At 37.6% G+C, this 26,529-nt stretch overlaps 1 protein-coding gene across 1 annotated transcript; it reads right to left on the reverse strand.

The window, feature by feature from the left end:
* Positions 1-10,377: 10,377 nt before the first annotated feature.
* LOC145764982 (uncharacterized) lies at positions 10,378-21,608 on the reverse strand. Its single transcript, XM_082576700.1, has 9 exons — positions 21,436-21,608; positions 21,067-21,168; positions 19,229-19,312; positions 15,549-15,628; positions 15,098-15,276; positions 14,359-14,451; positions 13,505-13,630; positions 12,939-13,377; positions 10,378-12,309 (listed from the first exon to the last, which is right to left on the reverse strand). Exons 1-9 carry the CDS (start codon positions 21,571-21,573, stop codon positions 11,877-11,879), a joined length of 1,674 nt encoding a protein of 557 aa, XP_082432826.1. The 5' UTR covers positions 21,574-21,608; the 3' UTR covers positions 10,378-11,876.
* Between the last annotated feature and the right edge of the window lie 4,921 nt (positions 21,609-26,529).

Genomic DNA, 26,529 nt, shown 5'->3' on the forward strand with positions numbered 1-26,529 from the left:
ATGATTGATAGGCTTATTTGTTTCGAAGTAGACTACATGACATAGCCTGCAAACATCAAAATAGTTTTTTAATTTTTTTTTGGAGCTTTTAAACAGTTGCAAAACTAACTACCAAACGTCAACGTGATTATACGTATTACGCATTATTATGTAGATCAGCCTCCTCTAAACGAAAAATTAACTTTGCTCACAGTGCATTTGCAAGGCCAGACTAATCATCGTGTTTTGTTGCCAACCTCAAGGCTACTTGCTGAATTCACCCCTGGTATAGCTTATACCTTCACAAAGATTTCTAATTTTGAGTTGAGATTGGATTATATTCGGTGGACAAACATTACAAAATCAATTTTTCCTTAAAAAACAAAGAAAAATACGATTCATCAAAAACTTTTGAATATGGATTTACTTTAGCAGCCAAAGTTTTTAATCTTTTATTAAATTGTAATTTAGTTGCTGATTTTTGACCCTACTACACTTTGAGCACAGTAAAGTATGAAAATGTTTGGAGAATAGGCGTTTCCTTTGCACACAGGGCTATGTCGTTTAAACATTTGATCCATCGCTTTTTTATTGTTATTTTCAATTGAGTGTTATCACCACGAAATAGAGAAAGTGTCTGTTGTGATTGACCGGACGAAGAATGTAAGCTTAGCATTGGTTGACAAACCGTTAAAAACTTTTGATTAAAAGAACTTTTTGCGATAGGAGAACAAGGTAATTGGTTTTGTGAGTTGCCTTGCTTTTATAAGTAATCTCACAACGTCAGACTCAGAGCATATGAAAAGTTACCCAAACTTCCCATGGCAGCTTAGAGTCCTGTTTGTGCCTTGAATAAAATGCAAATGTATTTCCTGAAACTCAGCCTATCACTATCAAAGTTTAAAAAAAAGTTGTTTGGGCATGACCAATAAAACGATATTCATCACCAAAACAACTTGTTTGAAATCTCGACTGCTTGATCGAGTGATGAGAGCAATAGAAAAAAAATTGAAAAAAAAAAACATAAGCTCAACATGGAAATTTGACTTTAAATTTTTCTAACTACTGATTGCATGTTGTGCATAATAAAGTTGTATGCTTTGTAGCCTATTAAAAAATAAAACAGTGACAAGCCGGTATTCGAACCGACATCCTTTACATCTGGGTTAACACTATGCCGATACCTCGTTTGATGGACCTACTTCCAAATTTGCATTCTATTCACTTGTCACCTTATATGTGTGGGACGTGAATACAAAGTATGTTCTTGAAGCAATAATGGGAAACAAGCAGAGTAAAAGATTTCAAGAGATGCAATAAATGAAGCAAATATTTGACTAAGCAGGGTATCGGTAAGACGAGAAATGTGCTCATGAAACTATTTACACTTGTGAATTTACGATTGTTTCATTCTCAAAAAATGGAAGTGCTCAAAGGAAAATAGAAAAGTTAGCAGCTGTTTTCAAGATATATAATAAAGTTTTATAGATTTCATTATGCTTTCGCCAGGCTGCCTCCGTGTGCTAAAATACAGTATAAAGGTCAGGAACAAAGATCTGTTTGCAACAAAATCACAACTAATTATCCAAGAACTCGAAAAGCTCTGGGGTTTAATCTCGATGCTCGGCAAAAGTAAATCAAACTCCACTTCTATCTACAAGACTTGTTTTTTAAATTTAGAACTTTTTGAAGGTCACTCAGTGACTAATAGGCTAAACATTTATTTTAGTTTATTTTGATTACCGGTGAATAGTAGCTTACATTAAGTGCATGAGCGTAAAAGTTTTGGAACAATCATGTGTGCAGTGGACCAAACGGATGATTTCTACAACGAAAGGTTAGATCATAAAATTGAAAGTTTTCGTACGACTCCAACATGAATCGACTCAGCCAGTAATCTAAACAAATGTTCCATTACTTTTACTCCAGTAGACGTTGCATTAAAGTAAAATTGCACTAATTTACTGATTTGAAAGTAAAACTTATTAGAAATAACTTGGTCTGCAGACATTGAATTAATATAAGAGAGGGTTGATTTGCTGTCTTGAAATCTAGCCTTACCTAGACAACTCTGTATGGCCGGCTATTTCAATATTTTCTTCATTCGCATCCTAATGCTTTACAGCTGTTGCGGATCGACCGACACCTTTCGTGGGCTCTGATGAGCGTCGCGTCGGGCGCCTTATGGTCATACGGTGCATATGTTGACAAACGACCATGTAGGCTAATAATAAAGAGATAGACACCGTAGTTAACCCTGTTTCAGGTGTTGGACCTCATCAGTAGACTACCCCGTCAATTCTGACCACGTTTTTTTTGACAGCAGGTTTTGCAGTAATTTGCGTTCTCTTCACATAGGTTTCACTCTGTTCTGCATTTTCCATTTAACTCCAACACCTCGAACTGAAACGATGTCATCTCGAAACGAAGGTAAAAATTCGAATCAAAAGATTCACTCTATAAACGGCGGTTTCAGATTAAACAAAGTGGTTTACCAACAACCTGATTCAGAAATGAAACTCGATTCAATCAAGACAGCAAAGTTTGTGCACTTGAACAAAGCAAAATTTTATTGTGAAAGGTTTGAAATAAGATTTTTATGGCCGACTAGGCTGGTCGTAATTGAAACTTCACATGTAGCAGTTGGACAATGGACAAACACAGATACTTGTTTTTTTTCTGTCTGAAACCATACAAAACTACAGCTGTCGAAATCCTGCGTTACTGAACTACTATCAATGGATCTTTAGATTCTTGCACATGAGTTAGGCTACTTTCAGAAACAAACAAAACAAATTGTACAAGTTAACAAAAATAACAGGATGTTCGATATCATACAAACATGAGGTTTTGTTGCGAAACCACTGACCTAGAACGACCTCATATAGTGTAGGTTACGGTTGAGTGCTTTAAATTTGACCATATGATCAATTTGATCATAAATAAGGAAGTATCTCCACAAAAGTCATGAAACTGACCAAAAAGCTGAACAAGTCCAACTTTTTAAAAATTATCACGGGTTTTTAGATATAAACTTTAGCATGTTGCTCAGTGTTGTAAATTTCTGTTTGAAGTAACAATTTGACTTGGATAGCGTAAACAAAAGTAGAGATAATAAAAAGCAGCTGATTTTGTTTAGAGAAATTATGAAATTTAAGGTTCGAGCCTGCTTTAAGCTTACAAAGATTTGGACTTGTGTCGGGTTTATAATTTAGGGACGTCTGAAACCTTTGCCTGAGGTAGCCTAATTGCAATTCGAATCGATTAAACTACGGCTTTTTCATTAAATTTGATAAACCTAAAGCGGTTAGTGGCCTATTTCAAGTTTAATTAGTGGTGGGCATAACTATGAAAGATAGTAACAAAAACATATCTTGCAGCTATCACAAAGATCTCTTTTCTTTGGAATCGTTAATTGATTGCAAAGCCAAGAATAGCAGCGATACTTCCAAAGTTATGCAATTTAACTGGCGTGAACGCAATGCAAAGACGTAGAACATTTTGAGTCATCAAACGTTAAAGCGCTTACAAACAATGTTTGCCCACATTTGACGCAAGCACGAACTTTTCCCTTGTAATAACGTCAGCTTTGTAAGGTCACACAAGCTGACACGCTATTCACGACTATAATGAAATATCAATTGAGAAGAGGGGTTGTAACCAGCAACGTTGACAGGGGAGTCTGGAGGGTACTTTTGATCCCTGGCCCAGGTTGATTTTTAAGGCCCATAATCATTCTGAAGAGCACAGATAGGCTACTTGAAGAAACCACCTCATATCCGTTGGATAAGGAAAACTAGGGTAGTATGGGCCGGTTGATAATATGGTTTCCCCTTGTTTGGCGTATTTGAAAAGGGCTTGTGGTCACTGTTCTTGAACAACTTGAACGGTTACTGAATAACTTAAAAGAAAACTTGACAACAACAAAAAGAAACGCAAAGTTTGATGGAAATTTTGTTTGTAAGAATGCACCAGCGTGGTGATTGGGTTTTCGGTCTTGGTTTTCTGCTTTGATACTAGAGTCATCAACAAGCTGGGTATCGTAAAAAAAAGTTAATATGTAAGGTATCATAATTTTTGCTTATGTGGCCCATATTCACCTCCTTTCCCATATGATGGGTTTTTCTTGTAAGTGTCTGAACTTGGGGCCCAAAAATCTCATTAGTACCGGGCCCAAGTTATCCTCTCAACGGCCCTGGTGGTAATAAACTCCTCTTATTTATTGGGCGTCAATGAGGTAAAACCAAGAATACAAAAAGCGACAAACTTCTGGAGAACTAAAGGACCGGCCTTGCTTAATTTATGACATTGCAGAATATGGGTGAAAGTACACAATATCCGCATTGACTAGGTGTTGAAAAAAAGAATATATTTTTTGACTATCTAATTTTTGTAAATCAGCAACTGTAATTTCAGACTATATCCACAGTAGGTTAATTTGTTGATAGCTAGGTTACAGTGGTTTACCTTAATAAACCTATGACAAGTCGTTGTAGGCCTACACTAAATTGCGTTTATTACTTTTCTTCAACAAGTGAAATGCTGGCATTTCAGTCTGTAGGCTAATCTGCTTATTAACTTTACACTAATTCAGACTTGACAACCAGTCAACTACCATGCTTCAGAATATGTTGGCGTTACCTCATCATTTGATATTTCAAATTTAACAAACTATTTCTCACATTGTTTTAAAATTTGCCTAACCTCTCGAACAACTTTCCTTGTGGACTACTTCTTTCTTATAGCAAGGCATAAGCCTTGCCCACTTAGCAAATATGATAAAGTTTTTAATGTCAATAAGGCTTCGCTGATTGATCACAATTTCGTGCCTTTCGTATCCAAATATAACGCACTGGCCTATGCTATCAGGACACACCGAGCCAAAAAGATTAAAGGAAATGAAATAGTTTTGTATTCGTGTATTTATAAAATTGATGGAATTAGTTTACAAGCCTCATGTACAAATCACAACGCTTTATAAGTTTGTTCGTAATGTTTTATCGGTTGCGCATTTGGACCGCGAAATAATCTAAAGTGAAAAAGAAAAGTATCTAACTTATTGTTCCTGTCGCTTGCGTGTGGCTGAAGATCGAAAGAGTCTAAGTTCAATTCCCAAACTAATTATGATGTTGATACGCTTGATTGCCCATGGGCACATCGTTTGCTTATGCATAACTATACGCATTACGCAACCATGTCAAAGGAAAATATCACGCTCTGTAAACGGGTCATTCACTTGCTTTGCATGTCTAAATTTTGTATATTAGGCTACAGCAGGGATGATTACAGTACCATTATAATTCACATAGGCTACAACAACACTTCAATGTTACAAACTGCACTCTGTCAATCTCGGTAGCGGCCCTGCGTTAGTGGTTCAAAGCCTCTACAAGTAGGCCTAAGCAAAACTGCCAGGAATAATCTATCAAAACTTTGTCGGTTCGAGGATAAAATTCAAAACTAAACCAAACCATTTTTTTCTGCTGAATTTCGTATGAATATCATTCAACTGCACGTAGATTTAGGCTACCGTATAAAGGACCCATTCCAAACGAATTTATTTTCACACGAGTCAGTTCAATCATAAACAGCTAAAAGTCGATTTCGATCAGCTAGCAGCTGGAGATCATTTTCAGTTAAGCTTCTTCAAATAGAATAAACTTAACTATAAAGCTATAAGCGTAGCTTAACTCATAGGCGTAGTCAGGGGGGGGGGCAAAAGGGGCCATGCCCCCCCCAAAATTTTCAAAGGTTGAATTCCGAAGTTGAACCCTTTGTTGAAAATATAATATAATTTGTATAAATTTATATCGTTTTCTAAGACATCTGGCTATTGACACTTCCCAGGACTTGTTTTAGACACACAGAAAGACACCCAGAAATTTTGCAAATCGTAAATCGCGCAAAGTTTACGCGATTTACGTTTTTTTTAACTAATCTGTGGAAGCAATTTCAGAATCTGGGTTTTCAGAATTTCAGAAGGTTTTCAGAATTTGGGTTTTTTGTGTAGCTGAGTTTTTTGTGTTCTCTAATTTTAGCCGTAGTTTTTGCCCGTTTGTGTGTAATAGCTACCTTTATAAGTTAATAGCTGTTTATCTGCTAATCAATTTATCTGCTAAATTTATCTAATAAATTTATTTATAAATTTATATAAATTTATCTGCTAATAATTTTTATCTGCTAATAAATTATGAACAACAGACGTATGTGGAAAGTCATCTTGGTTGAGATGTTTTCGGTAAAAATCGCCAAGATTCATTTCTAAATACTTTGCTTTCAAATCCGTTTTCTCTTGAAGGTCAATCAGTTCAAGTTGGATATCACCTGGTGCTTTGTCAATTTCTGTGTTGAATGGCGAAGAGAATATACCAAACAAATGTTCATGATATTTAAAGTCCTTGAAACGAGCCAAAAATTCATACAACAATTTTTCAAGTTGGTCTGCAAATTCAGTTTTCTTCTCAGGATGCATTCCATAGTCACTCAAAGTTGGAAAAGGGAAACGATTTCCTGTCTGTAGGCTATGTGGCTTTCCAAAGTCGTAATTTGTTCATAAAGTCTTTTATGTGACCATACATTTCATTCGCATACTGTTTTTTTGCTGCAGTCTTGTATTGAGTTCATTTAATTATTTTTTTTACCTTTTTTCAATTGTTTTTTTTTTTTCTTCCCATTCCTCTACTTCTTTACTTCTTATTTTAACAAATTTGCTATTTTGACTGGTTCAACAAATTTTGCAAGGAATGGGCCACTAGGCTGAAGTTGTTCTGATCCAACTGCTTGTAGGCTAGGCCTACATTAGGCAACTGCTAAATTTGACGCAAGCCGGCTCTACAAAAGGTCTTAAGCAAGAGATCATACAAAAAGGCGATAAAGCCAGAGACGGGAGCAGGGCTCCTCCTCTGATCTGCTGACGTTCCAAATAATTAAATACAATGGATTAGCGGTGGCCGGTGGAAAATTTCTAAAATGGTTAACAGAAGGTGCGAAATTACAATAATTCACTCCACAATGAATTGTTCACATGTACCAGACTAAACTAAATTATAAACACGTTTCGCGGGCCGCACACAATTCAAAATTGGCACATCTTTGCGGGCCGCACAATTTTTCTTCGCGAACCGCATTTGGCCCGCAGGCCGCACGTTGCACACCCCTGATATACCCAGCCAGCAAGCCTATATGGGCCCCACATGGGGACCCATATGGGCTGATGTACGGGCCCCATGTGAGATGCCCATATGGGGCCCATACACATTGTGTCCGCGGGCATCACATTGCCCCCATATAGGCTGCCCATATTCATTTATGGGTTGCTCACACTCAACCCACAAATCTAATATGGGCTGCCCATATGTAACCCATAAATCTAATACAGGCTGCCCATATGTATATAAGGTATATAACTGCAGACAGATGCCAAACTGCAATCAGTGAACTTTGCGCAATGCATAGCAAGGTGCCCCCAGTAAAGTGCTCAATCGGCGTAAGCCAAGAGCGTCAACTGGCAGACAGTGCACAGTAGCACACGATGTTTATTTTGATCAACAACGCACGAGTAGGTATATAGCTCCATGTGACATTTTCCTATTTGTGGTACGTAAGCACAAAAAATAGTACTACTGCTAACCTTGCCAAAGTGCTCCAACTGCAAGCAGTGAGTTTTGCGCAATGCATAGCAAGGTGCCTCCAGTAATTTTGCTTGTTCAATTTCATTTTGTGTTTGTTTAAAAGATCAACAAAAGTCGTTTGAGACAACTAAAAAATCTCAAAGTCTAGACAAATGCTGATCGAGGTGTAGCCTATATCATATTAGTATGGGTTGCCCACAAACCTTTGAATCACTGTGTGGGTAGCCCATGGTCTGCCCATAAAAAATGTGGGCAGTCCATGGTCTGCGCATAAAAAATGTGGGCAGCCCATGGCCTGCCCATGAAAAATGTGGGTAGCCCATGGTCTGCCCATAAAAAATGTGGGCAGCCCATGGTCTGCCCATAAAAAATGTGGGCAGCCCATGGCCTGCCCATGAAAAATGTGGGTAGCCCATGATCTGCCCATAAAAAATGTGGGCTGCCCATGTTCTGCCCATAAAAAATGTGGGCAGCCCATGGTCTGCCCATAAACAAAGTGGGCAGCCCATGGTCTGCCCATAAACAAAGTGGGAAGCCCATCAATATTTCATGCTTAGCCCATGATCAATAATTTTATGTGGCTAAATTTCTTAAAATGCATTTATATGATCACGCATTTGAAGATTGGAAGTTTTATATTCCACCTTGTCATTTAGTAACACATTCTGCAAGAAAGCCCATATTGGACGCATATGGCAAAAACAAAAAAACCCACATGCCCACAAGCCCATTAAAATAGTATATGGGGCCCATATGGGCTTGCTGGCTGGGTAGCCAATTGGTTATTATTATATATGCCGGAAGGCCATCTGATTACTTTACTTGTGGGCCTAAAGTAATTTGATAAAGATCCGTGTGAGTCAAAACTCAAACGTGCTCTTCTGCAGGCATATGGTTTTGTTTCACTGATAGGCTATGTGTGAAAATGCAAAATTTCGTCAGTAAGTTTTATGTCAACATCTTCTGGGCTTGTTTAGGCTACATCAGTGTAGTTCAACACTTTGCTAAATTTCTTGCTTGGATGTTGCCTGCTAAGCAAGAAAGGAAAACCTTTGTGCAACTGTAATATCTAGGTCGACGTGAGTTACTTGCATCAGTTATGGGAATTAAAGATTTTATTCTGAATTTATCTCTTCTTGATAGATCCATGGCATCAGAACCAGGTAAGCTACACTGTTATTATTGTCTTGTCTTTATCTTAAACTTTGTCTTCTTATGACTGTTTGGTAGTTAACACGACACCTGACAAAATGATTTTGCCTTTTTGCTCAAGTTCATCAAATCGACTCTAATGTTGCTTAAAAATTATTGAAGTAAACAATAAGTTTGAACACATGCACGCTTATTTAATAATAGCTGCAATTTTCGGGTAGCTTTGCAGACACGATGAACATGGCGCAACACACGCTTCCAAAAATATAACATAAACACAAATTCAGCTTCCTTTTTCTGCAAGATAGTGTTAGGTTGAGTTCTAGTATCACACTATGGTAGAATATTATACTAAGATAGCCCAACACCAGCTGTTTGGGAGCCTAGAGTTTTGACTTAGGCTATCAAAACGCGCAAATTAGTTCACAACTAGTAGGACTAGGATAAGAGGTTTGTAAAAACAAGATTATTGAAAATGTACAGATAATTTCTGTAATAACTACCAAAAGTTGCAGTAGGCCTAGACCTAAGCCATTTCCAAGCAAAAAATAACCCTTCAGTTGTGTTACGTATTTTCTTTCCGTAAATAAGAAAAACATCACAAATTTGCACTACGGCCTGTTTATGGAAAGTGAAAACGGTAGGCTGCCTACTTTTTTAGAAATTGTTGCGTTTCAGAAAATATCTACAAATGTAATGTATGTTTAAAAGTTTTTAAATGTAGCCTACGTGGAACATCTTAAATTTTGAGGCCCTAGACTTCAACCTGTCCAGTCTAGTGATAGGCTAAACCCGGCACTGCCAACATGGCAGAATTCTAAAAAAACGACAAAGCGTGAACCAGAAGACGTCCTTAAAACCAACGTGGAAAGTTAAACATTTTCGTGTGGAACCTTTATCCTCGGACTGACAAAGCCTTTGATATGCTATTTCTGGTACAGTAGAATTCGCCTATAGTGACTTTGGCTATAGTGACACCTGTTGCAAAGTCCCGTTTGCAAACCATATGTTTTGCATAGAAATGACTTCGCCTATAGTGACTTCGAGTATAAGAACACTTTGCTTACAGTGACACCACATTTCTGTCCCTTGGGCTTAAAAATTTCCGTATAAGGACACTTTACGGTGTATTTCCAGTTTAAGTTGGAATCATATTTTGTCCTTATCAGCATTCGCCAGTTCCCAGCCAGCAAATCCATCTTTTTACATTGATTTAACGTATGCAGAGGTTGAACCATAAAGGATTGATTTGCTGACTGGGTTTGAATTAAACCAACATGGGATGCGCATATACTGCACAAGTGACGTTATCAACGACGTCATCATTCGTCTATAATGACACTTCGCTTATAGTGACACTTTTTCCGTGGTCCCTTCAGGTGTCCCTATAGGCGAATTCTACTGTAGTTTTGCATACTCGTAGAAGCTCTTGACGCAGGGCCGGTTACCAAGACTGACAGAGTGAAGTTTTCCGATTGTTACCGGGGAATTATTCCATTTAATAGGTGCCGCTGAATGGTGAGCATGCTCAGACATATTGCTGCCTGTTAACCATTTTCTTTAATGGCAGCTCAATCAGCGCACTTTATATTGCAGTTTACAATAGTAAAGCAGCATAGCTGCAAGAGTAAAGTTGTAGCCTATGACTTTAATTCAGGGGTCGGCAACCTACGGCCAGCCAAGAAAAATAGTGCGGCCGCAGCCCATTTACAAATTATAAGTTAGTATTATATGGCTCGGTCAGTGGTATATTAGCCTACAATGGAATGGGAGAACAATTACTTTTTTCATTTTAGTAGTTTCACGTCTTTGGTTTGCAGCGTTTCTGTTAAGAAATTCAACATAAGGCGCCATTATTTGTGCGTGGAGTAAACAAAAATTTTGATGTTGAAGAAATTGTTCAGCTAATTTCTGTCAAGGGTATTACTGCAGGAAGCGATAGACTGTTCTGAAGGCATTACGTCAGCGCCTTGATTATGAGTCCGGATTTATGAAAACTGGTAGCCTATTAATAAGCCCGCCACGCCAAGACGATTTAAAGTTTGGCTTTGGCCATCTGTTATAAAAAGGTTGCCGACCCCTGTTCTAATTGCACGAGGAAACAACACAATGGTATTCTGTACTGACTAGGCTACCACTGTCTATACATCGGAATACCTTCACACACATGAAACGGCAAAAAGTTTGACACCAACGTCCAACATACCTAACAAATGTACTTGCCGCGCAGGTTAGCCCGTGCAATAACTATGTTGGTTCAATACTTATATCGTGATATTTCTTCTGCACTGTTTCTATCCATGCGTAAACTCAATCCTTTTCTTTCAATAGGGAAGCATGCAGTTTATAATCAATAGCGAAACAAAATTAGTTTGTAAAAGCAGTATTTTCACTTTAAAATCCAGTTAACAAGTGTCAATTACTTAAAAATTCGAAAGAATTTCCAAACGACCTACTATGTAATCCATAGGTTAACCCAAGCCAGCCAGGTTATCGATAACAATCTTCACCAGAGACGACATGGTCTAGAAAGATTAGTTCTGCGTTGGTGATTTTGAATATGTATAATAGTATATTATAGTGATTAAGATAAGAAAGCCAATCGTCTTGTGTACATTCAGACATGTCATTAAGTGTCCTGCTAAAAACACAACATGTTCTTGAGCGGTGTCGAACCGGTGTCTGTCCAGTGTCATTCTGGTTAAAATATTGCGACCTGGTGCATAAGATAAAGCATGAGCCTAACAGCGCACATTTGAAGGTTCCGGTAAAAGATATTTTTCTTAATTAGACTTGGAACTTTGCACATCCTGCTTTATTGGCAAGATGTCCGGAGAAACTCGTTGTACCTCGCATGATAGAGACTCCGCTCATTGTTTCGGATAATTTCGACTCTACCTTGTCGAGAAGTTGGAGAAGTCGAGCTTCTAAGTGCTTTTGCAAATAGATGGCAGCCGTTGTGAGTTTATAATACTAATGTGCAATACACATAACAGCTTCGTTTTTCTACTCTTCAAAGCTGTGCCATCTGTCCAGAGACAAGCTTATTGCACCTCTACACGCCGAAAAGTGCTCGAGCGATCTTCTGTCTGACAATCCTATGATGGTGAGGCATCAAGTGGCAGCCTTTCGAGGTGATTCCCCGCTAGTGATCCAGCCCTGGTCACTTGCAGTTTTGAGAACTCGATGAGCCAGGTCGCACAGCACCGAAGGAGGAGGGATATTTTCTTCAGCACCAAGCCCAGCGCGCTCTCTAGCGGTTGGTGTAAACTCACCAGAACCGTCCCGAGTGGGAGTCGTTTCTCCAGGACTGCCAGAATGCAGTACGGGGCTGCCGATAGGTGTTCGGACTTGAGGGACCGCCAAAGCGTTTTTTCCGAAATTTTGATTCAACATACCACTGGACACGGGAGTTGTGGAACGGGGGGAGTTCTTAAACAAATGCAAGGGGGTTTTAAACTCGTTTGAACTTTCTTGAGAAGCTAGGGATGACATCACAGCAAGAGCTGAAATGACGCCACGAGCGGAGACGACTGACCGGGCAAATCTGAAAACAGGAAAAAACACATCAACTTAGTTCGTTACGAGATACCAACTAGAAATATTCGCACACGTGGGATCAATGTAAAAAAGAAAAGGTCTTGATAGCTTGGATATGGCAATTGTCTTCCAAAAATAAAATTGTCAAATTACAGACATTACTACTACGGATATTGTTAAGCAATTTTGAATCTATTTCCAATTTCATAATTTTGAAAGGAGCAATGCAACAAACAGCTATTGTTCCTAAAAGGCAGGAGTTAACAAAGAAGAAGTTCTCAGCCAGGGATGCACGCACCACTAAGTGATGTGGGACTTGTTTTCAGGGGATGCGGGGATGTTGAATCATTAAGATTAGTTATTAAAATTGCGTAAAAAGCTAAGCTTGTTTATCGGGCTTCATCAAACATTCTGAATCGTAGGTGACTATTATTGTTCAGCTATTCTAGATCTAAAAGGTGCGAAAACTGGTTGATGGTTTTAAGGTGGTGCCAACAAGGCGAACGATTAAAAACCACTGCTCCAGGGAGAGACCACAGCACAGACCAACAGAGTTGCTGTTGATGTATTATGCTGTGCATGAGAATTTGTCAATATCGAACATTACCGTGTATTAAAATGATATTAGAAACATACTTTATCATTAATTCTCTGTCCTCATCATCGATGTCTTCTATCCTTTCCGTTTCCTCTTCCGCGCCATTTTCCGTTTTAATTTTACCCGCAGTTACATCAGAGCTATTGGATTTGTTATCTCTTGAAATAGTTTCGTTCTTATCATCTTCTTTGTGAAGAGTTTCTTTATTTTTTTCATTTTCTTGAAGAACAGTTTTTTCCTCTTTATTATCTTCGAAGTGAAGAGTTTCTCCCACGTTTTTATCTTCTTCTTTTCTTTCTAGAATCTTCTTTTTTTGTTCACACGTCAGTATGACGTGTATCAGAGAGAGGCAGCAAGAGACCGAGACCTCACTGGCTGACATCCTGTCCTCGTTGCTGTAATCAATCTTAGGGTGGCTGGTAATCCATTGGTAGCATAGTGACGATATGACAGCGGCAACACTTCTCTGAAGCGACTCTGTGACAAAACAATAAGGACTCATAGTGATGTGACACCTCAAACGACAAACGAAGCTCAAGCCAATGATATGACGATATTAAGCTGCCACAAGCAAGACGCCATCGGCATTATGTAGTTTAGTTACCTATTAATTTTCTGCCCGATTCACTTTCACTTATAGTGTGGAGGGAGTGCAGGGAATGGCAAAGGGAGTGCAAACTGTTTGACGGATCAGCCGAATGTTGCTGGTCTGTTGCTTCCAGCAGAGCCCCTGAAAAGATATGAGCAATGACCGAAGGGATATCAACAGCAGGCTTGCAGCCAGATGTCTTGAATGGAGATCGGGAAAGTCTGCGGCGGCATACTTGATACGAGACAATAAACTGCGGCAGACCTGTCGCAGGGACATCTCACAAGTGATCTCTCTATTCAAAAAAGAGCAGCGAATAGTGTGGATTTTAGAGAAGGGACGATTTTGATCTGTTAAAAATTGTACATTCAAAACCCCGTTTGAAATTGGCTGGCAACTGGACATGTTAGCATTGTTGCCAGACGCGGACAACAAAGCCTTCGACTTCATACGAATGTTGCTTGGCTGCAAATAACAAGCACAACAGTGCATCAAACCAACAACATCGTTTATGTGTAGTTTCAATCAATAAAAAAGGCAATAAAAAAGTAGGCTATGTAACTTTTAATACAAGCTCTCCGAATAAACAATTACTAAGCTTTTCGCCAAGTTAAATGATTCGCAAAACGCCGCTTGCTGTAAATCTGAACAAACCTTGTAAAAATTTGTTTCCATTGCAGTATTCAATTTTAGTGGTTGAATTTGGAATGAGAGCATTGTGAGGCAAAGAGGCCAAACTTTTGTGACAACCCAACATCACATGCTTTCAAAAGGTGTCCAATTGAATGTGAAGGTTTGGCAGCATATCAGAGATAAAGCACAAATAAAGCATAACTACAACCCAACTTCAACTAGAAAAACTGTCATACCAACAACATCCTCAGTACATGCTGAAGCCAGCACTGATGGTGAATATTCGAATGTCATGTCCAAAATCTCAGAAATTCCTCCAAGAAGTTTTCCTTTACAAGTACATAAATATAAGATAACATTGCACAGATGTGTGGTCAAATAAACCCATGTCATGGGATGAATGCAATGAACATAAAATCAGCAATTAAAGCCACTGCAACAAGTAGTTTCACTGAAAAAAGGCTGCCTACAGAGATATCAATGTGAACTCAGCTTTATCAACAAGGGCCAACATCTAACAAATATTAAATGTTGTTGCATTGTCAATTGGTCATGATACCGCTGTACGTTTCTATAAATAATAATGTAATATCGTGCTGTGGCAACCAGTGTGCAGTCTACAAAGCACAACATGAAAAGTGGTTCAATTGATTGAATAAAATAAAGTCAACGTAAACTTGAAAGAAAAAAAGTTATGTAGCATTACTTAGCTTTACAATCAAGATCTTTTTTTTTGACTTTTAATTTTCTCTATTAAATTCATCCATGGTTGGGAACCACTAGTTTATAAAAGGCAATTCTATAAAAACAGTCAAAGGCCAAGTAGTAGGCCTACTTGTTAAAATTGTAGCCTTGAAGCGCCTCATTTTAAATGTTCAATGCTAAAACAACGTAAAACCTATGTAACAAGGTTTATTTCAAGAGAAAAGGCAAAGCAGAAGACGGAAAATTTAACCAACTGTAAAAAAAACGAACCATGTGTGGAGCTGCCAAGAATGAACACACAATTTTTTATGAAGTCCACGACGTCTTCGGTAATTGAACCAACCCAATCACTGAAACAATCTTGGTTTGAGCAACAAATCTTTATGAGTCGAACAGTTTCCAGCAAAGTTGGAGTATCTGGTGAAGCGAGCAATGCAAGAACAACTGACCTACAGAAACAAATGAACTGGCGATTTAATTCAATGCAAGGCTTTGAAGTCAAGTCTGGTCTTAAACACAGTTACTGTACTTCAATGGCTCTGGTGGTACATATTCAGGAAAGCATAATATATAATATATACAGTAAACAAAAACATTGAAACATCTTATTTGGTATGTCGCCATCTTTACTAGGTAACATGTCTATTACACCAACAAACCGTATCACACAATTCTATGTTGATCATCATAGAGCAAACTAAACAACTTGTCCCACACAAACCTTAGATGTTTCCTTGTGCTGATCGCTTCACAAGCCTCACCACTGCAGGCCATGTTTGCTAATATTCCAACAGAAATTTCCTGAGAACATGACACGTTAAAAATAACAACTTAAAATCACTTGAGAGTTTATCTCTCAACTGTAACATAAGAGGTGTGAGCCATGTAGATCATTATTAAAGTTGCAGGAAAAATTGTATAACCATCATGAAACATTCATTAGGCTATTAGATCCATAGGCGCCGACTTTTCAAAAAACCTTGGGGGGCGAGAAAGGTGATGACGTCATAACCATAACGCTATTTTGCTCAATTAAAATAGTCTTTGATTAAGCTTAGTGTCTTGTTTATATTGACACCTAGGTCGCAAACCGAATTTATTAGAACCGCTGCTTGAAACGATTAGTTTTACACATGCAGTACGCCTAGTCGTAAAAATTTTGATATTGTTAGCTCATAATTGGAACAACTGGAAAACAAACCGCTTCATTTCTTTTTCGTGCGAGTGAATATCAACGATCAAGACAGTGAAGTTATCGAAATAAAACGCAAAAAATCATGATCTCAAGCAGAGTGAAAACCCGCCATCAGTTTTATTAGCCTCGTTTCGCTCGTTTTGCTAATTACCTACCTTCAAAGCGGTAACAACGGCGAAGTGTTTTCTCTTCTGTTTTTTATCGAAAGTCTTCGTAGTGTTATATCGGATACGGTACCGTATATACTCAAGTATATACGGTACGGTACCAGGTCGAGATGTTCGCAAGTGATTTTCACCTCCAAAAGACAGGTTCAACAACTTATACACGGGACAAGCTGTTGTCTTCAGATCGGTCGTTTTCAAAATGAACGCAGTTTTGCTGCAGCAGAATCATTGCCGACGTAGATGACGAAGTGTGAAATGGCGTCGACCGAAGTAAAAGTTTTGAATACCTACGTTTATTTGCAGTGATTCAAGTTTAATTTTCAAATTTAATGATTTTGTCAATTCTAAACTTGATGCACTTGTTGAGCAATATGCAAAGCTCACGAGACAAAATAGCAGAAAGAGCTGTTTTAAGCAGGGAGTCGAACCGAACCCGAACCGGATTTTTGTAAACCGGTTTTGGTGCGATTTTGTCTGAACCTTAACCGGAACTGAACCGAAAATTTGAGTTAGCTTAAACCCTAACCGAACCCGAACCAGTTGAAAAAAGCGGTTCACTCCAGCATTACGTCATTGTTCGCATTGTGGTAAGTGAAGTTGTACGTAGCATTTTGTTATCTTGGAGGCCACATTGTACGGATGAATTATAGCCTATTCCGTAACACACGATCCACTATCATCGATGCTTTGGAGAGGAATTTTTTGACCAGTGTTGGATTTCAATAGTAGGCCTAGGCCTAATTTTATCGGACCCGAACCGGAACTTATGAAACCGGTGTTGAGACTATTTTAGTCGAAACCGAACCGTACCCGAACCACAAATCATTGTTGTTGAACCGGAGCTAAACCGGAACTCTTAAGTTTTATCGAACCCAAACCGGAACTGAACCAAATTTTGAAACAATCTTTGAACCAGAACCGGACCCGTACCGGAAAAATCAAACGGTTCGACTCCCTGGTTTTAAGAAATCAATTTTTTTATTTTTGTGTGTAGAATATTATAATCGTTCTTATTACGTAACATTCCATGATCGTTGAAGTCGATGTCAAACCTTAGCGGCCGCATAAAACAATGATGTCAGGTTAGCTTGGTGATAATAGCGGTAATAGACGTCGTTAATGCAGGCAATATCTGCGACCAAGACCATTAAACACCATTTCTTTTATCGGTTTTCGATTTAATTCTCACACATTGCGAAGAAAACAATGCGTTCTGTTGAATCATAATTAATCTTACAGCGGGAAGACCTCGTTAAAAATAGCGCGTCTAATTTAGCTGGTTTACTTAATATTGCAGTGAATAGTTACGTGACTATTCCAGCAGCGTAAGTTACTCTACCATCTACTTTGAAATTTCCATACCGTATGAGAAAGCCATGCGATCAGTTGCTGTTTTGCGAGCAAGAGCAACGTAGGCTGTTTTTCGCTTTCGGCAATCTTTAAGTCCGTTTAAATCAGTGGTTTCCAACCTGGGGTTCGCGGACCCCTTGGGGTCCGTGAGAAAGCATTTGGCGGTCCGTGATTACCTTGATGAATTTTGGAAAAAAAAAGAAAAGCGATCTTTTTACTTTCATTTTTCTGTTTAAATGCAAATGTGTCAAGTACACCGTACATTTAAAGCGCTCTGTCAAGAAGTAGGGTCAGATTACAAAGTACTTTTATATCATTTTAAGGTGCGTTTGTTATCTACAGAAGAAGTTTTAAAACGACTGCAGCAGCTAAAAAATGAGGTATCAACTCTTTTGAAAGCGAATGGAAGTCCACTCTCAAAATTATTTGAGAGTAAAAGTTTTCTATACGGCATGGCCAACTTAGCCGATATTTTGGGTCATATTAAAAATGTTAATCATGGCATTGCATGGCATAATCAAGGACCAGGTGTGACAATAATTGAGGCACCTGAAAAACTGAAGGCGTTTTTAGCCAAGTTGCCGGTTTGAAAACGCAGATTGGAAGCAGGTAATTACACTAACTTTCCAATGTTAGAAGATCTTATTTTGATGGATGAAACTCAAAGAGAATGTACTCTTTTGATCTCTATGAGAAAAAAATTTTGCGCACACTTGGAAACCCTGCAAATCTCATTTCGACGTTATTTTAATTTAGAACACCTGCCGAACGAAGTTGAAACATGGATTCGAAATCCTTTTCTTTTTGACTTGAACAACATCAGCGATGACGATCTCAGTAAAGATGACCTAATTGATTTGAGATTAAAAGAGTTATTACGCATTGAATTTCATTCAAAAACTGTCGAAGAATTTTGATGCTCACAACTGCAAACCTACCCATTCTTGGCAAAGCAAGCGACTATTGTTTTGTTACCATTCATAACCACTTAACCTTTGCGAGGGAGGATTCTCAGCTCTTGTTACAATAAAAACTAAACATCGAAATCGCCTGGACGTTGAAGATGACATGCGTGTTGCATTGTCAAAAACTCAACCACAGTTTAGTCGTTTAGTTCAGGAAAGGCAACAACAGCCGTCTCATTAAATTTGCTTACGTTGAAAAAGTTTCGGCATGGCACTTTGGGTCACCTTAATATTCAAATACTGCTGACATTTCTGGAACAACTCATTTTCTTATTTGAGCAACTGTATAACCTGATATTTGCCGCAGGAGTCATAGCGGCAATACAATATGACACAGTACAGTAGTTGAGGCAAAATTTAGGTAGGGGTTTGCAGAATTAATAATTTGTCTAAAGGGGTCCGTGACAACCAACAGGTTGGGAACCACTGGTTTAAATGATCTAAATCTCTTTCGCAAAGTGTTTTATCTTTGAAACACCACTTGTAATAACCATTTTTGTTGCCCCTCAACCATAAATTTACGGGGGGGCGCCGCCCCCCGGAAGTCGGCACGTATGATTAGATCTCTAATATAGAATTTGAACAACATTATATAAAAAATAACATTATGAAAGTTTTACATCAGAGCCCCGGCAGCACTTGTGGAATACACTGAAATACATGACTAGTATTCATAATTGTGTAGTACCAAATAATTCCTCAACTAAACATCCAATCCTCTCACCGTGAGTCTCGGTGACTTACTCTTCCATATAACTCCATACAATAATTCAACAATGTCAAAATCTAATAGATAAACAGCAACATCCTGCAACAACGCAAAAGTTTAATTTGTAGGACTGCGACAAAGCATAGAAATTATAAACTTATAAAGAATAAACCTATATATATACATACCGGGTACATATTAAACAATTATTTATTAAAACAAGTCTTTAAACGTTTTGATGACCAAACAACTTGTATCCTTACATTTTGATAGAAAAGAAAAATAACACTGAAATGTGAAAGTAAAATAGGGCAACACTAAAAGGCGGAAATGCGGAAATAAGCCGAAATAACTTTGGAATTAAAACAGTCATAGTATTTAATGATCTCACAATTGCTTCTAAATAATATCTTTTAATGATATTTCAACATAAGAAAATGTTTGGTATTGAGTTGTGGCTAAAAATCGCATTTCCGCCTTTTTCCTATTTGAATAAATTCCATTAAATTTTGAAATTTACTCCAATAACAGTCAAAGTATAATGACCTCACATTTCACAATTGCTTCTAAACAATATCTTTCAATGATATTTCAACATAAAAGTAGGTTCGGTGAGCCGAGTCATTCCATTATAATTCAACAGATTTTCTTCAAAAAGTCAACCCGCCCCTCTTGGAAGTTTTTTGTTTTTAGATATGTTGATGTGCATGAAATTCTGAATGCAACAAAAAAAAAATTATAAAAATTGATCAACCGGTTCACTAGATATGCCATTTTGAAATTTGTTGATCACTTGGTGGCGCTAATGAGTTCTCAAACATAAAATGTCATTTGTTGCGCCCCCTGATGATAGAGAGGTGATCAAACATTCGATTTCACTATTTTTAAGGGTGAGGATTCCAAAAATGCAAGTGTTTTCTGTGTATAACTATCACAAAAAAAGTTATAGCAACTTCTATTGCTTTTAGGTGGTCGCAAAAAGGCGCCCAAAAAGCCTTGTGGGAATCCACGTAGAGTGAAATTTTTTTTTTTGGAAGATAATCAAAGATGTCTTTTATTACAAAAAAGAAAAAAATTAGAGGTGTTTTTTGTTATTTTTTTTTAAATTTAATTTTAAAGTAAAGTATGGTTTTCACAGAATTTGTCCATTTCCAAGCCTTACATTGTTGCTCTTGTGTCATGTAATAATAGGCACACCAATGACATCATAATGGTTACTATTTCTTAACAATCAGCCTGTTAGTTGAGGTTCAAAATGGCTGCTCTTTTAAACCTGACTGCTTCCCTATTGTGTTTTCTGTCTGAGAACACCCTGTGTAGGTTAGTTAGTGGGTGTTGTGAGTAGAAGGTACTGAGATGGAGGATTGCACTGAACTTGGAAAAAAAGTAGTACAGTAGAATTCGCCTATAGTGACACCTGAAGGGACCGCGGAAAAAGTGTCACTATAAGCGAAGTGTCACTATAGACGAATGATGACGTCGTTGATAACTTCACTTGTGTAGTATCTGCGCATGCGCATCCCATCGCTTTTTCCATGTTGCAACATTTCATTCTTTCATGATGAAGTTATCGCTACGTTAAACAATATGGACGCCAAGATCATATTTCCACATTTTCTACATCGGCATTAAATCGCTACTTCTGCGGACAATACGCCATTTCACACCCGGCTTACTTCCGCGTTTCCGCCTTTTAGTGTTGCCCAGTAAAATATTTGTATTTTTTTACAAGCGTGTATTTTGGAAATTTTACTTTTTTAACTTCCATCACATACAAACTGATTAACAATGAGGCTTGATAAATTGTGCAACACAACCCCATGATAAGATTACCGGCATAAATGGATTTTTACCTTATCTGCACAAATATCCCAAAGCTTACAGGCAGCATCTTGCAATTCATCAGCTACTTCAATGGGAGCGTCATCCTTGCTTTCCATATGCTTTTCCACTTCCTGTTAAGGTAATTGGTTTTACGAAGGAAAAACAAGATGTCTAGTGTTACATTTTTTGATTGATTTTATAAAGCTTTTATAATATAGCCTTAAAGTTTGTTTAACTAATTTTTTAATGTAGGCTAATGTACTTCATTGGATAGGCTAGATACTTTTTGAAAAATTTTTTTTATTGTTGTGTTGTTTTTCGGTGTTCTGTTTTATTACGATACGTGTTACTACAGCAAATAAATTATGTTATCATAAGTTTTTATTAGAGAAGCTTACTTGAATAATCTTCATTAGTGTTGTAAGCACCCATTGTTTGCTTATTGCAGTGCCCCGAACACTGTCAGCTCTATAAATTTCACTTTCATTCTCAAACTCTGGAGGAGGAGATGGGTTTCTGTCTTCTAGCATTGACATATTGTACTAATAAAGCTTTCAGATACGTACACAAATGACGCATAACTCTGAAACATTTGTCAATCAAAAGTGAGCAATAGGGTAAAACCATGACCGAGTTACAACAAAATGCATTTGCAGTATCATATAGTATACATTACCATAGATAATCATATCACTAAAGATATGGGAGCTGGTATACAAGTCCCCCCCCCTCCCCCTTGGTAACTCATGACAAAGACTGGACTCAACCAAACATACCGCTATAGGGTGAAACTACTTTACCTTTGCTTTACTGTGCACACACTTCAATCCACATGTTTTTGTCAATTCCTCTTTGTCCTGAATTACTAAGGGGGGGAGGGACTTGTATACCAGCTCCGCTGTTTCATTGCTTCAAGCAGCTTGTTAACTAAATAAAAAAGTACAAAGAACAAAAACTAAGTTACCAGCTTGCTGCCCCTAAGCTGTAAGCAACCAAAATCTGACAAATCTTGCAAAATCAATCGAGATTTAGCCCTGCTGTAGACCACCGTCATTCTGGCAGAATAATTCTGCGCGATCCGCCTAAAAAAATAATCCGTAAAAATTTGCGCGATAAAGAATGCGATGACAGTAGCAACACTCGGAAGCTGATAAAATCACTTCTCCTTACCACTTCAAAGCAAATGTTATATTTTTTCCATAGCCAAATGAACAGTGAACACAGAAATTTAAATAAAAAACTCAACTTGTCAAAGATAAAGCAACTGCAATTGCGAAAAGTTAGACATAAAATCGTATCTACTAAGATTGCGTTATGTGATATGGCAAGAAAAATAAGCATCACAAAAACGACTATAAAAATATTTTTCCGAAATATTTTTCGGAATTTTATTTTTGAATCGTGTTCAGAATTAAATTTCCTTTCCAGGGGTGTTACTCTCGTGGTGCGGCAGACGAAGAAAACGCGAGCAGAATGGTTTAAAAATGGGGTAAATACCTTACGTATTTAAAAATAAATAGAGATTTCAACGTTTATAGACGCCTTCAATCAAGCGTCTATAAAAATATTTTCCCGAAATATTTTTCGGAATTTTATTTTTGAATCGTGTTCAGAATTAAATTTGCTATCCAGGGGTGTCAATTTCGTGGTGGGGCAGACGAAGGAAACGCGAGCAGAATGGTTTAAAAATGGGGGAAATGTCTTACAAATTTAAAAATAAATAGAGATTTTAACGTTTATAGACGCCTTCAATTAGGCGCCTATAAAAATATTTTCCCGAAATATTTTTCGGAATTTTATTTTTGAATCGTGTTCAAAATTAAATTTGCTTTCCAGGGATGGCAAGCTCGTGGTGGGGCAGACAAAGGAAACGCAAGCAGAATGGCTTAAAAATGGGGTAAATGTCTTACGTATTTAAAAATAAATAGAGAGTTTAACGTTTATAGACGCCTTCAATTAGGCGCCTATAAAAATATTTTCCCGAAATATTTTTCGGAATTTTATTTTTGAATCGTGTTCAGAATTAAATTTGCTTTCCAGGGATGGCAAGCTCGTGGTGGGGCAGACGAAGGAAACGCGAGCAGAATGGTTTAAAAATGGGGAAATGTCTTACGTATTTAAAAATAAATAGAGTTTTTAACGTTTATACACGCCTTCAATTAAGCGTCTATAAAAATATTTTCCCGAAATATTTTTCGGAATTTTATTTTTGAATCGTGTTCAGAATTAAATTTCCTTTCCAGGGGTGGCAAGCTCGTGGTGGGGCAGACGAAGGAAACGCAAGCAGAATGGTTTAAAAATGGGGTAAATGTCTTACGTATTTAAAAATAAATAGAGATTTTAACGTTTATAGACGTCTTCAATTAAGCGTATATAAAAATATTTTCCCGAAATATTTTTCGGAATTTTATTTTTGAATCGTGTTCAGAATTAAATTTGCTTTCCAGGGATGGCAAGCTCGTGGTGGGGCAGACGAAGAAAACGCAAGCAGAATGGTTTAAAAATGGGGTAAATTTCTTACGTATTTAAAAATAAATACAGATTTTAACGTTAAAAGAAGCCTTCAATTAGGCGTTTATTAAAATATTTTTCGGAATTTTATTTTTGAATCGTGTTCAGAATTAAATTTCCTTTCCAGGGATGGCAAGCTCGTGGTGGGGCAGACGAAGGAAACGCGAGCAGAATGGTTTAAAAATGGGGGAAATGTCTTACGTATTTAAAAATAAATAGAGTTTTTAACGTTTATAGACGCCTTCAATTAAGCGTATATAAAAATATTTTCCCGAAATATTTTTCGGAATTTTATTTTTGAATCGTGTTCAGAATTAAATTTCCTTTCCAGGGATGGCAAGCTCGTGGTGGGGCAGACGAAGGAAACGCGAGCAGAATGGTTTAAAAATGGGGTAAATGTCTTACGTATTTAAAAATAAATAGAGTTTTTAACGTTTATAGACGCCTTCAATTAGGCGCCTATAAAAATATTTTCCCGAAATATTTTTCGGAATTTTATTTTTGAATCGTGTTCAGAATTAAATTTCCTTTCCAGGGATGGCAAGCTCGTGGTGGGGCAGACGAAGGAAACGCGAGCAGAATGGTTTAAAAATGGGGGAAATGTCTTACGTATTTAAAAATAAATAGAGATTTTAACGTTTATAGACGCCTTCAATTAGGCGCCTATAAAAATATTTTCCCGAAATATTTTTCGGAATTTTATTTTTGAATCGTGTTCAGAATTAAATTTGCTTTCCAGGGATGGCAAGCTCGTGGTGGGGCAGACGAAGGAAACGCGAGCAGAATGGTTTAAAAATGGGGTAAATGTCTTACGTATTTAAAAATAAATAGAGATTTTAACGTAGAGTACGTAACGTAGAGACGAGTAGTGCCGGTTCTGTTGTTGTGAGGTCTGGTACAGGGACAAGTGGTGCCTGTTCTGGTGGTATGAAATCTGACACATGTACGAGTGGTGCTGGTCCTGTTGTTGTGAGGTCTGCTAAAAGGACAAGTAGTGCCGGTCCTGTTGTTGTGAGGTCTGGTACAGGGACAAGTGGTGCCTGTTCTGGTATTATGAAATCTGACACATGTACGAGTGGTGCCGGTCCTGTTGTTGTGAGGTCTCCTAAAAGGACGAGTAGTGCCGGTCCTGTTGTTGTGAGGTCTGGTACAGGGTTGAGTGGTGCCTGTTCTGGTGCTGTGATGTCTGCTTCCGGTACGAAAGCAAATTTAATTCTGAACACGATTCAAACATAAAATTCCGAAAAATATTTCGGGAAATTATTTTTATAGGCGCTTGATTGAAGGCGTCTATAAACGTTAAAATCTCTATTTATTTTTAAATACATAAGACATTTCCCCCATTTTTAAACCATTCTGCTCGCGTTTCCTTCGTCTGCCCCACCACGAGCTTGCCACCCCTGGAAAGGAAATTTAATTCTGAACACGATTCAAAAATAAAATTCCGAAAAATATTTCGGGAAAATATTTTTATAGGCGCCTAATTGAAGGCGTCTATAAACGTTAAAAACTCTATTTATTTTTAAATACGTAAGACATTTACCCCATTTTTAAACCATTCTGCTCGCGTTTCCTTCGTCTGCCCCACCACGAGCTTGCCATCCCTGGAAAGGAAATTTAATTCTGAGAACGATTCAACAATGAAATTTCAAAAAATATTTCGGAAAAATATTTTTATAGACGCTTAATTGAAGGCGTGTATATACGTTAAAAACTCTATTTATTTTTAAATACGTAAGACATTTACCCCATTTTTAAACCATTCTGCTCGCGTTTCCTTTGTCTGCCCCACCACGAGCTTGCCACCCCTGGAAAGGAAATTTAATTTTGAACACAATTCAAAAATAAAATTCCGAAAAATATTTCGGGAAAATATTTTTATAGACGCCTAATTGAAGGCGTGTATAAACGTTAAAATCTCTATTTATTTTTAAATTTGTAAGACATTTACCCCATTTTTAAACCATTCTGCTCGCGTTTCCTTCGTCTGCCCCACCACGAGCTTGCCATCCCTGGAAAGGAAATTTAATTCTGAACACGATTCAAAAATAAAATTCCGAAAAATATTTCGGGAAAATATTTTTATATACGCTTAATTGAAGGCGTGTATATACGTTAAAAACTCTATTTATTTTTAATTACGTAAGACATTTCCCCCATTTTTAAACCATTCTGCTCGCGTTTCCTTCGTCTGCCCCACCACGAGCTTGCCATCCCTGGAAAGCAAATTTAATTCTGAACACGATTCAAACATAAAATTCCGAAAAATATTTCGGGAAATTATTTTTATAGGCGCTTGATTGAAGGCGTCTATAAACGTTAAAATCTCTATTTATTTTTAAATACATAAGACATTTCCCCCATTTTTAAACCATTCTGCTCGCGTTTCCTTCGTCTGCCCCACCACGAGCTTGCCACCCCTGGAAAGGAAATTTAATTCTGAACACGATTCAAAAATAAAATTCCGAAAAATATTTCGGGAAAATATTTTTATAGGCGCCTAATTGAAGGCGTCTATAAACGTTAAAATCTCTATTTATTTTTAAATACGTAAGACATTTCCCCCATTTTTAAACCATTCTGCTCGCGTTTCCTTCGTCTGCCCCACCACGAGCTTGCCATCCCTGGAAAGCAAATTTAATTCTGAACACGATTCAAAAATAAAATTCCGAAAAATATTTCGGGAAAATATTTTTATAGGCGCTTGATTGAAGGCGTCTATAAACGTTAAAATCTCTATTTATTTTTAAATACGTAAGACATTTACCCCATTTTTAAACCATTCTGCTCGCGTTTCCTTCGTCTGCCCCACCACGAGCTTGCCACCCCTGGAAAGGAAATTTAATTCTGAACACGATTCAAAAATAAAATTCCGAAAAATATTTCGGGAAAATATTTTTATAGGCGCCTAATTGAAGGCGTCTATAAACGTTAAAATCTCTATTTATTTTTAAATTTGTAAGACATTTCCCCCATTTTTA

The sequence above is a fragment of the Aplidium turbinatum genome, chromosome 2, assembly GCF_918807975.1.
Source record: "Aplidium turbinatum chromosome 2, kaAplTurb1.1, whole genome shotgun sequence".
NCBI classification, from domain to species: Eukaryota; Metazoa; Chordata; class Ascidiacea; order Aplousobranchia; family Polyclinidae; genus Aplidium; species Aplidium turbinatum.